General features: G+C 39.5%; 1 protein-coding gene across 1 annotated transcript in view; it reads left to right on the top strand.

Moving 5' to 3' along the window:
* TTLL12 (tubulin tyrosine ligase like 12) overlaps positions 1-12,393 on the top strand; it is a 28,442-nt gene that overhangs the window by 14,952 nt on the left and 1,097 nt on the right. Inside the window, exons 7-13 of the mRNA XM_054199482.1 lie at positions 5,199-5,315; positions 5,425-5,619; positions 7,218-7,329; positions 8,197-8,348; positions 8,432-8,513; positions 8,972-9,040; positions 10,679-10,817. Of these exons, the coding sequence (XP_054055457.1) occupies positions 5,199-5,315; positions 5,425-5,619; positions 7,218-7,329; positions 8,197-8,348; positions 8,432-8,513; positions 8,972-9,040; positions 10,679-10,817 (866 nt within the window). The remainder of the gene's footprint in view (positions 1-5,198; positions 5,316-5,424; positions 5,620-7,217; positions 7,330-8,196; positions 8,349-8,431; positions 8,514-8,971; positions 9,041-10,678; positions 10,818-12,393) is intronic.

Below are 12,393 nucleotides of genomic sequence, written 5' to 3'. Positions count from 1 at the left end.
CAGAATTCCCAAAATGAATTTAGATTATTTTTTTAAAACAGGTGCCACCTTCTGGGTGAAAGAAAAGTTGCATAATGTTGTAACACTTTTCACTAAGGAGTATAACTAAAGTATATAAGAAAGACTAAAGACTTCTCTTCTGTATTTTAGTATGTGCATCCATAGGGGTACATGTGCTTCTCTGTGCTGTGTGAATATAACCCTTCTTCAGATGAGATTGCCACACAGGAATCTTGTAAAAACCTGGGATGTTTTAAATTGGATTTGTGCCTTAGTACAAAAATGGAGTGTGTGGTGTGAAGTTATTTCAGAAGAAAGCTGGAAGAACATTGCAAAGATAAGGGATTTTTGTAAGCAAAAGCAGTGGCACTGCATGGCTAGACTGCCTTATTACTATTTTTATTCCAGAAAAACATACTGTTACATAGCATGTGCTGTGAGTTGCACTCCAGGGTGTTTGCAGTCTGACACTGAGGTCCGAGTTCTTACTTGCAATATTTTGCTTAAGGGATGAAGTTAGGCTAAAATGTATTTGCTTGTGTTGAGGGGATTTGTTATTCACTAGATCAACTTGACTTGAGAAGAACTACTGAAAATGGAAGTCATTTTGAATTGAGAGGCATTTGTTAACTTAGTGGTAGTCTAGATTTCCTTACGCAGTTGAAACCTCTGGTTACAAGACTGTGAGGATAAGCAAAAGCTATTTCTTCATCCCATGTAGTTGTCCCTATTTCAGATAAGGGAGCCAAAGGTAGATGCGTTCTAATGGAGATGGAAAGAAACAGTGAGGATGTTGGGAAATGTCGACTTATTTTTCCCTGCTGCCTCTTTATTTTGCATCTCATGTTTCAGGTGAATGGCAGGGAGGGAAGGACAGGGAAACATGTGCCAAATCCTTCCTGCTCTTCAGAGGAATGTCATCAACATGCTGTCCATGGACTCCTAAGGGTTTTCCTCTCTTCTTCTTTATCCAGCTCCTGAGAGGAGAAAGGAGAGCAGCTTAGCCCCCACAGGAGGCTAGAAGGTCCTTCTTGTGTTCTGTATTCATCAACTAAACTTCCTTCAGGAGCAGGGTAGCATCTCAGAGTCCAGGTGACCTAATGGGAACTGTAGTCTTCCAGTGCTCTTGGGCTCTTTCAAAGCTTTAAAAGTTTTAAGGCTGCCACCATGGACAGGCAGATGGGAACGTATGAAGCTGGGTAGACATGTGTAGCCTGTTAATGTGTATGCTCTGCCTTGTGTATTGCTGCTGTTGTAGGGAATTTGGAAGAAATTAAATGCATGAGGTTACAAGGTTTAGAACCTGGGACAAGTTCTTAGTCATCTTGTTTCCAAGTAGAGCTAAGACAGAGAATGGGAAGATGAAATAAATGTCTAACCTGAATCCTGAAAAGCAAGAGAGCAAGCACGTGTAGTTTGATATAGCAAAATTATAGGTTCGAGTAGGTCTTGTGGTATTAATAGTAACTGTTGCCCTAGGGAGATTGTTCTATTCAGCTGTGCTGATTGCTGGCTTGAAAAAAAGGTGGATAAAAGAACTAAATGTTTCAAAGACAAAATTCATATGAAAATTCCTTCCAGTTTGTGGTGGGCTTGATCTTCTCTTTTTTCTCTTGATCTTCTCTTTCATGTTTCTCTTCAGCTGCATCAGGCATTTTTTAAAGATGCCCAAAGAGGGATGACAGCTCTTTATTCTTACTGGTCTTGTCAGCTCTGTGCTTTGGGAGTTGATTCTTACAACTGCTTCTTAGTTTTAAATGCTTTGAGTAAATTAAGTAACATCTAACATGTTTTATCTTTTGCATGATTCCACTGAATAATATCTTTAATCCCAGACTTGATAGCATCACTACTAGGACATCTGTATGACAAGGCAGGGGGGGAGGGGCGGGGGCGGGGAATAAAATCATTCAGGAAGTATCGTTAGCAGGCTTCATTACTTCAATGTGTCATTGATATTGGAATGAAAGGTTCAGAATAAGTTGGCCAATACCACAGTATTGCAGTGCAGAGGTTCTGTCATTTATCAAACTCAGAATGAGACTTGGTGCATACATTTTATGTATATATGTGGATGTGTATTATCAGAGTAGACATGAGACTGTGTACCAACTTATTTAACTAAAAACAAGGGAATACCATAGAAGATCCTATATGCTCCTTAGATAACAACAAAGGAATCTCCCAGTAGTTGTCAAGTGCCTGCCCTTATAGTCTGTGTTCTTTAGTGCAGAGGTCTGATTTTTTTTTTCAAATGTATGCATTAATACTGGATATACTAAAGTACCTAAGGGAATCTGACTGCTAAACTGAGTGATATGTGTGGCAGTGAAATACATTGATTTTATATAGTGTTTCTCTGAAATTTTCTTTCTCAATATCGAATCACATGCCTTCCAGAACCTTTGACTGTCCCAAGACTTTTATGGTAAGAGGATTGTGAATAGAATGGATGGAGTAACTTAAAAACTTGGAATGAGTGGAATGGCCTTATTTTCCCTCTAATCTTAACCTCCATCAGCTTATTTCAGTGGTCTTCCTGCACTTGGCAAAGATAGATTGAGCTCCTCTGTTTCTTTTGTGCTGCATTTTTGCGTTCTATAAGTAAGTCTTAAGATGCATAATCCAGAGTGCTCTGGCACATGAATTTCTTAGCAAGACTTCAAGATTAAGAAAGCAGGCTTCTTATTGTTAATGTGAGCAGCAGCTCTGTGAAATCTTGTGTATAGCTGTAAAGGTACTGGAAAAAAAAAGTCCAATAGTCTTTGATAACTTTATATTGTAGAAGATGCCACTTTAACATTTTAACATTTTTTTTAACACTTTAATCCATTTTAACACCTGAGGTTATAGTTCAGCCTCATTGTTACCCTAGTTGGAAGAATTGTTGTGAGAACCATCAGTTAATCAACCAAAGGTTTCAAAGGTATTTGCTGTAGCTGCAATTGGAGGTGAAGGAAGCCTTACTCTCTTGAATCTCAAAGATCCTCTACTGAGTTACTTCCACTAATTTCAGTAAAAACTTTACCTGTAAGCACAGGTACTGTCTCTGGTAGTTCATATGCAAGGAGTACCTTCTGTGACTCATCATAGTTCCAGCATAACACTAACTTTGAACAGAGGCTTCATTTATGTCCTGGAGAGAGCAACTGTAACTGGACTGTTTTTGCAGATAGTTAATCGCATGATTTATTGTACAGCCTTAGCCCAACTCTAACCGTGGCTGTATTCCAAATACATAACGTTATACAAGTTTTATCTAACCACATTGCTTTTTAGAATGAGTGTAGCAAACTGTATGCTTGGCTGGGTTTTACCCTTTTTCCTGAGCTGGAAACCAGATACAGCTCACATAGCCTGGACTGAAAGCCAGGAATCCTGAAGGCTGACATTCCAGCACTCTGCCACAAAAAATTGTGCAATATGTTGGCAAAATATTTCCGTACCACACTAAAGGGGCTTAATCACATAAAGAGAAAGAAAAGAAAAAAAAAAAACACAAAAAAAGAAAAACCAAACAAACCACTACCAACCAAAATTATTGCTGTTCCCATTTATTGAGTGTATTTAACAAGTAGAATAGGTGCATTGTGTAGACCTTATGATCTTCTTGCTACTAAGACCTATTAGCTAGGTTTGGATCCAGCTACGCAGGACTAGTGTCTTTGTGGGATGATAACCTGTACTGACTGATCTGGGATTGCATGAGCAACTTTAAATTCTGGTATGTCTTGTGTTGCATGTGTTCTTGCATGCATATTTGTGTGGGGATGTTGGATGCTTCAAGACTTTGTTACAGCATTATAAGGCCTTTTCTTTTCAGGTGGGTATTTGGGTAGCTTGTATACGAAATGGGTTCGGGGGAACTTGTACTGGATCCAGTACATCAAATCTGGTATTGTACTTTCCCCTAGTGTTCTAGACTTAAAAGGAGAAGCCAAGAAGCCACATATTGCAGAAAGAAATGCTAGTGGGGCTGTATGAAGATACTGACTTTGCTCTGTTGCAACAGTGGGGAAAGATTGGTGACCTCTTTCAACTGGGATGCCAGGCTGACTCTCTTCATCTACAATGAAGTCACCACTCTTAGTCTTAGCCGCCAGCATAAATAGCATAACCATTGCAGTATGTTACACATGGATTTATGCAAAACATCTTACATACTTTTCTTTTTAAAGAATATATTTCCCCCTGTGACTGGGCTATTTTTGCAGTTGACCATTTCAGAGAAGTCTCTCTCAGGGGTAGCAGAGAAGGAGAGGAAAGTTACACAACTGATAAGAATAGGTCTGGAGAGGAGGAAGAATATAGTGGTTTCTCATGGAAAAAATTAGCAGTTGCTTAGTCTGAAATGTTCCCTTACCATGAGAACTGTTTTCTATGTTAGTCTCTCTTTTTGAGTCATCATGCTGAATTCTGAATTAAGTGTCCTCACTTTAAGCTGAAAAATCGTCAAAATAACCTATATTGCTATCTGCTTATTTTAGTATCTCAGATAGCCAAGTCACTCGTTTTACCTGAGGGGGGAATTTCCTAAGATATGCAACATCTTACCTCATTCTTGTTTATGTTCTGTGATGTGTTTGGTTTGGGTTGGGGTTTTTTTTTTTTTAATGGGGCTGGGAGGGGATTTCTATTAAACCTCGAAGTTGTGTATACTTCCTGCACATACCTAATGTACATACTTTCATGTGTTTTGACTGTTTGGAAATGTCTCCTGTGTGTGTGAAGTTCTGAACAAATGGAAATAGTCTTCTGAAGCTACTGGGTTAAACTGACAAGATTTCCTGTGAATTTCTCTCATGGATGATAGCAGGTTGATTTTTAGACCTCTTCCGGCAGTGAAGGCTTTTACAAGTTCTGTCTCGCTCGAGGACTTTTCATGTAGAATAGCAAATTCATGTTAGTGCTTCTCTGTCAGGAACTTAGTCATTGTCTTCTGAATTGCTATTTTTGTGAAGTTGTAGGAGCTAAACTATCCTTGAGATTTCTGTCTCTGAAACAATTTTTTTAATCTGTCACACTTCAATTTAAGATGTTTCTATGGGTTAAGAAGAGGTTGTCACAGATAGTATGTATTAGTAAAGTGTAAGTCTTGTAGGAAGCTGAGCTTAAAACTTTTTTCTGTTCAAGCACAAGTTGATTGGTTTCAGAAACCAAACTGATGTTTTTCTTCATGTGCCTTTTTCTTCTTCTAGGGTTTTCACAGACATTCAGCAAGTCCTAAACAACCTGACACATCCCCGTTTTGTATTCACAGACAACGAGGGAGAAGCAGACATCCTCTACAACTTCTCACACTTCAAAGACTACAGGTTGCAATTGTTCCTCTGATAATGCAAATTCTTTTTTTGTTATAAAAACGGTGTTCCCAAAGGTCTCCCCAACCTGCCTCCTTCACCCAGTAACTTCTTTGTTTTGTAGGAAGCTAAGTGAGGAAAGGCCTGAGGTAATGCTGAATCAGTTCCCGTGTGAGAACCTCCTGACTGTCAAAGACTGCCTGGCATCCATTTCTAGACGAGCTGGAGGACCAGACGGGCCAAGATGGTTGCCTCGTACTTTTAACCTCCAAACAGAATTGCCTCAGTTCATCAGCTACTTTCAGCAACGTGACAGAAGGTGGCTCATGTTCCCACTTCCCGTACATTTTGTGCTTTCTTGATCCCACTTTCCTCAAAGACCAGTAGCCTGCATTTTGAGGTTGGCAGCTGTTAAACCAGCATCAGATTATTTCTTGTTGAATTAATGTTCAAGTGAATTTTACCTGGGAAGTGTGAGCTTTTTAGGTATTTTCTTTAATGTAAGAGTAGTTAAGCAATGCATTTTGAAACACAAACTTTGACGTGATTTGAATACAGATTTGAAGGCTGTTGCTTTATGTCTAGTCACGATCTTACCTCTTGTATTTAACAGATATACAAAGGATCAAAATGTGTTTGCAACGAATGTTGGGTTGTTTTTTTCCAGGGCACCAGTAGCAGTTGTTCTTGCACTTAAGCCAAAGTGGAAGATGTTTAAAGTTAAAGTACTTGGGTTCTGTAAGGTTGTGGAAGTAAAATTGAGTTTTAGTGTTAGCTTAAAGTAGTTGTGGATCTTTAGGGTTTTAAATCCACACTCTTTCTGCTGCTACAGTTGCTTTGGAGTGAATGGAAACTAAGATTTTCTTCTGGTGAGAGAGAAAGAGCATTAGGTACTGATAGTGGAATGACCTCTTTTGCCTAGCATGGAGTATTCTGGTTGAAAATTTGCATCTTTGGTGACACTGGCTTATGGTGCCACCTGCCAGCTGTTTTCATTTGGCCGTTCATTGCTCTATATATTCTGTTATTGACTGTCATGACCGGGAGAGAGCGTTCCTTCCATGTATCCCTGGTGTGTGGTGTTTTAATTCCTTTTTAATACCAAGGATTGACAGTGAATGCAATGTGTATATAGGGAATGAGAAGAAGGGGATAGGAATTTTCAAATAAACAAAGCAGGCTCTGTTAAGTTAACATCGCTAACTTCAGCTCATTTTATGCTGTTTATCATGAAGCTCAAGAAGTTTCTGAGGATGCTTTAATAGATTGAGGAAAGGAAGACATCAGGTGTCACCCTGCCCTTATCAGAAAGATACTTTGAAAGACCAGCATGTTGCCTGCTTTCCCCAAGGATATTTCAAAGAATTTTGCCCCTTGAGGTGACTAGGTACTAGAAAGTGAGAAGATGATGGTGTGCTTTCATTTTCTTGCAATATGAACTGTTGAGATATTGTGTGACTTCTTCCCGAAGAGATGAGTTATGCTGTCATTTAATGTGAATGATTTGAAGGTGTTATTAGGGAATCAACTTGGAAAATTGCATGATAGCCTGCCAGAATTTTCTCAGACTCTTGGCAGAATGATTTCAGGACCATGACCTGTGCCTGTTTGTGATGATGCTGTCCTGTTGATGGGTGGTTTTCTCCTTTTGAAGGAGTCAGATGCAGAAAGGAATAAACAGTGAAAGCGTGCTAGACCCTAACTGAAACGATCAGTGAAAGCTGCCACTGCCTTTTCTCCTCCTAATACCTAAGGCCTACGGCTCCCAGCAGTCAGTCAAAAGTCCTTATTTTTTTGCACTATAGCCCACATTAAGTATTTATTCAGGGGAGTACATAGATCAGTTCAAGTGGATGTTCAGACAGATGAATGAGGTGGATACTTACAGGCGTTGGCTTCTATCTCTCTCTCTCTCAGAGGAGAAGACAATCACTGGATATGCAAACCATGGAACCTGGCCCGAAGCCTGGACACCCACATCACCAACAGCCTTAACAATATCATCAGGCATAGGGAAAGCAGCCCAAAGGTTAGAGAACATGGATTTGAATGTGATTTAAGGGGGAAGAGCTGAAAAAACTGCTTCATAAAAGGAGGTTTAAAAATACAAAGAAGGAAATTTATTTTCTTAAAAAAAAAAAAAAAGGCATACAGTTTCAATTTTTTGTCCATAAGCATACAGTTTCAATCAATTCAGAATTGATTCAGATTCAAATTGGTCAGCTCCATTTGTTGCAGTGATGAACTCAGAGCCTGGTGCTTCCTTATTTAAAAATAAAACTTGGCCTGACAGTAGTGAGTACTCCAATGTGGTGCTGCTCTAGTGCTAATCCTCAGACTGGCAGATGAACGCATATTAACTATAGCTAGTGTTGATCATAAATTTTGAACATTATTGCTTCTGTCCCCTGGTTGATTGTTATTGCTGATCCACAGCTCTGCTCAGTGGCACAAAGTACCATCTTTGACAACAATAGATGAATCATGGAGCTTTTTGTAGGGAGTCTGCAATACGTGGTCATACCTCAGAGTGTCACTTCAGTTTTATTTTCTTTGTGCATGTGGACTGCATGTATTTTCTGTAATGCAGAAATGCACAAAGAATTGCTTTGCATTTCTAGTTCAAAACAACAAGGTCACCAAAATTATAAATAAAATTAATTTTGTGATTTTTTTTTTTAAAAATGAGTACATTGAGGCCTCCTAGTTCCCCCCCCAATATCAAAGAGTTTGATAAAACGTACCTATTTGCATAACAACATTGGTGTATTTTTGCACATTTCTAAAGAAAAACTGAAATGCATACAAGGGTACCATAAATCATTGAAATCCAGTGACACTTTGTTTTCATTTCAGTTGAATTGTATTTACTGTGAATGTTTTTTCTTTGTTGTAGGTAGTGTGCAAATATATTGAGAATCCAGTCTTGTTTCACCGAGAAGACGTGGGGATGGTTAAATTTGACATCCGTTATGTTGTATTGCTGCGGTCCATAAAACCACTCAAGCTGTACATCTATGATGTATTCTGGCTGCGCTTTTCAAATCGGTAATTACTTCTCCTCGTTAGCGTGGAGGGGCTTAGAATTAAATCTGATACCCTGGAAACTAAGTAATTGTTTTATTCCTTAGGGCATTTTCACTTGATGACTTGGATGACTATGAGAAGCATTTCACAGTCATGAATTACGCTCCTGGCGTAACATTAAAACAGGTAAGCAAACAGTCCAAAACATTCCCTCACCTCTTCTTTATTAGAAAATCTCCCAGTACCTCCTTTGTGACTCTTGCCAAATAACCTATTTCACATCCACTTAAATAAGCAGTCAGTGTGTTGAAAGTACCCTAAGTCCTAAGCAACTGTTTTCCTAGGCTCTTCCCCCTCTTCCCCTCTAATCATCTGTGATTACGTAAGGTAATATAAACCTACATCCTGAATATAACCAACATTGACAGAGATCAGTAAAAGAATTATTAAAATGTCAAAGACTTCAGTGTGATCTTTTATAACAAGAAATACTGGAACAAGGAAGATATTCGGGACTGTCTAATTCCCTAGTTCTCTACCTGGGTTTGTATAAATAGCAAAAAAAATTTGATCTATTCTTTTGTCATCTGATTGCTCAGTCATTCCCAACCAAAACAGTCTTTGATGTTGCTAAACTGCTTTAGGTACACTGTGAAGAATTTATTCCTCTCTTTGAAAAACAATATCCTGAATACCCTTGGACAACAGTACAAGTAAGTCAGCAATTCATCTTTCTCATGTAAATGTTCATGGATCTTTTTTTACTCAACAAACTAGCTTTTCCGAAAGTGTTGTGTTTTTTTTTCTGCTAAGACATACTTCATGTGTATCAGTTCCTCAAGACAACAAATGTTAACTTTTATTTTAGAAGCGTGTATTAACTTAGCAGAATGCCCCCTCAAACATTTTGTTGTTAGCATTTGAGAATTTTATTTCATGATTACACTATGAGAATTCTTTATATTAGACTTAGTAATAAAGCCAGTCCTGACTACCCTCAGGATCCTGGGAGCAGGAACTTTTTTTGTTGTGAGTTCCATCTTTTTTGCAGAAGGTTGTCAATAATCTAGGACCATGGTTGTGAAGACTTAGTATTTCATGCGAAAAGATGGGGAAGTCCAGAATATAAAGTGTGCTGATCACTACAGACGTTGCTTATGTGACTGTGGAAAAATTGTTTTCAAAGCCTTCACAATTCTTCTTTTCAGCAGAATATTAACTCTGATTCTGAAAAATTGAACCACTGAAGTATTCAGGCTCCTGCTACCTTTGTTCCAAATGGCTTAGCAACATAAGGAGCTGTCAGAACAAGTAGGAAACTAAAGTAAATAGGAAATTACAGTATATAGTAGTAATCTCAGTGAAATGACATCACAGTTTTTGATTTATCTATTCTAAGCAGAGCTGTAGGTCTAAAGATCTCCCTATGCTTTCAGGTTTGCTTGCTGTGCAAGCTGGGATGTGCCCAGCTGTGCCCAGGTGGCTGATAGGAATAAGCACTGCCCCTGCTGCGGGGGTACTGTGCTTGAAAGCTTACACTGCCAGATTGGGTGGTGCAGAGATTGTATTTGTATGCTATGGCATGTTTACAGAAACCAAGTTAGGCTGGTCTTCTCTCTTTTCTTAAAGGCCCCTCCTCTGCCAACATAGTATCTCTCAGTTAGTAAGTTAGAACCCCTGTTTATTAAAGTAAATCTTTTCCTTTGAGACTGCAATGCAGAATTTCCATCTGCTGCCCCAGCTTCTCTGCATTAGCAAGCTGGCCAGAGACCTGACCCTAGTCATTGCACTAATGTCTTTTCACAAGAAAACAGATGATTCCCTAATACTAAGGCATCTTAGTATTACCATCTCCAAATACTGTAGTTCCATAAAGCATGCAGGACAGTGGATGAGGGCCTTCTCGTTGACTTTTGTCTGTAATTCATGCTCGAAAGAAAAAGCTAGACTACAAATTAATAGGCAGGAAAAAGTTAAAACTTCACAATTGTATCCTGGTGTTCACTTTCCTGGGTTTTCTTTTTCTATCCCTGTACACCGAAGTGCAATAGTGTACATAATGTCTGAGAAGGGTGTTAATTCTAATATTAAATGCCCTATTTACAGGATTTCTGTGGTACTGATTTTCTTCTCAGAAAAGTCCGTGGATATTGCTGGGTGCTTGGTGCTTTCATTATGTTGTCTTTAGGTCTAAACACGCATTTTGAAGTAATACTGTGCAGATTTTCATCTGTTGGCTAGAGTAATTTGTACAAACTCTTTAAAAAGCTGCATGAATTATGTGATTAAAAACATGTTCATTGCTTTTATGTAACCTCACTTGTTATTCAGAGACCTTTTTCCGTTGTTAGGCAAATATTTTTAAGGCATTTGCTGAATTGTTCCAAGTTGCTTCAGCTAAACCTGCGCCTCTTGGCATCTGCGATTATCCATCATCAAGAGCAATATATGCCGTTGACTTGATGCTTAAATGGGACACCAGCAGAGATGGTGAGAAGCTTGTTTCTTTGAATGTTGCATTCTTCATATTTGTGGACTTTTTAGAAATTTACTACTTTTGTCTGAACTCTGACTGTTTTTCAAGCAGTGAGAGCAGTGTCCTCTGTGCCTCCCACTGATATCTGCAGCTCCAGATATGCTTTGATCTGTGGTGTTAGCATCTGCCATGCTGGTTAACAGGAATGATGGGGGAGCTGTTTACTGTGCTTGGCTGAGTCCTTGCTTCCCTTGTGTCCCTACTACTGACATTCTCTGTTTTTTTAAAAAAAACAAACCACAAACAAACAAAACACCACACACAGAGAGGAAAAAATGCAGCTGAACAGCAATCTAGTCACTCTGACAGGAGCAAGTTTTCTTTCCCACTTATGTTGAGAGAATGTCTGAAATACCTGTCTCTGAAAACTTTAGAGAGACATCTGTCTGTGGCTTCCAGCCTTGGACCAGTGTCTTCAATGCACAGTTACTTATTAAAGCAGGAAAGGGACCACATTCATCATTTCAGTGTTGTTGATGTGCTCAGGACCATCACTCGGTTGTTGCGAAGTCTCTGCAAGAACATGTATGTGAAGATGCTTCATGTTAGTGCCACAACATCGCTGACTACCTGGAGCTGTTCTTCCAGTCAGTTGTGGAGGACTGGTAAAAAAATTTGCCAAACAGGGTGAATTCTTCATTATCTCACTAGAAGGCTCAAAAATGTTCTGTAAGCATGCCCAACCCAGACACGAGTCTCTTGTAGGTAGAAAAGCAGCAGAGGCACCAACACAGAAAGGACTGTTGGGGGACTGTTGAACACAACTGAGTGTATTCTTTTCTTGTAACATTGTGGTCCTGAGGACACAGGAGAAGTTAATTGCTTGTGCCCAGGGTTGCTGGAGAAGTGATTAGATGTTGTATATGTGGTTGGCGGCTCTAGCCCACTGCGGCAGTGGCTGATTCTGTAAATATTGAATCAATTTCATGGAGGGAAACAATTGAGAAACAAGAGGTGTAGAATTGAGCCTCTGCTGTTCAGATCAGGTGGAGCAAGGGCTTGACTTTTGGTCTTCTGCATCCATGTTTGAACACTTTCACCTGTCCTGGGAGATGCGGGCATGGATGTGAAAGTCGTGGCTGTGATGCTGTAGGCAGCCTAGGGACAAATAGGTTAGGTGCTTCTGTGCAGAGCAGGGTATGGTTTACCTATGCATCAGAAGCTTGTAACCTCATTTACAATATCAACACCAGAGAGGAAATAAAATCCTTCATTTCTCTTTGCACAGAATGCATTTGATTCAGAACTGTACTGATGTAGTGTCAAGAGAAAATTAAACTTCAACTTCCTGACTTCCTTTTAGGGGTGAGATGAATCACAGAATCTTCATGGTTGGAAAGGATCTTTGAGATCGAGTCCGCGCACACGCACCCCACCCCCCCTACTATCTCTGCCACTAGAGCATGCCCTGAAGTGCCAAATCTACACATTTCTTAAATATCTGTAGGGATGGTGACTCAACCAGCTCCCTGGGCAGGCTGTTCCAGTGCCTGACCACTCTTTCAGTAAAGTGATTCTTCCTAATATCTA

The sequence above is a fragment of the Rissa tridactyla genome, chromosome 1, assembly GCF_028500815.1.
Source record: "Rissa tridactyla isolate bRisTri1 chromosome 1, bRisTri1.patW.cur.20221130, whole genome shotgun sequence".
Classification (NCBI taxonomy): Eukaryota; Metazoa; Chordata; class Aves; order Charadriiformes; family Laridae; genus Rissa; species Rissa tridactyla.
This window is presented reverse-complemented; position numbering and strand designations above follow the sequence as displayed.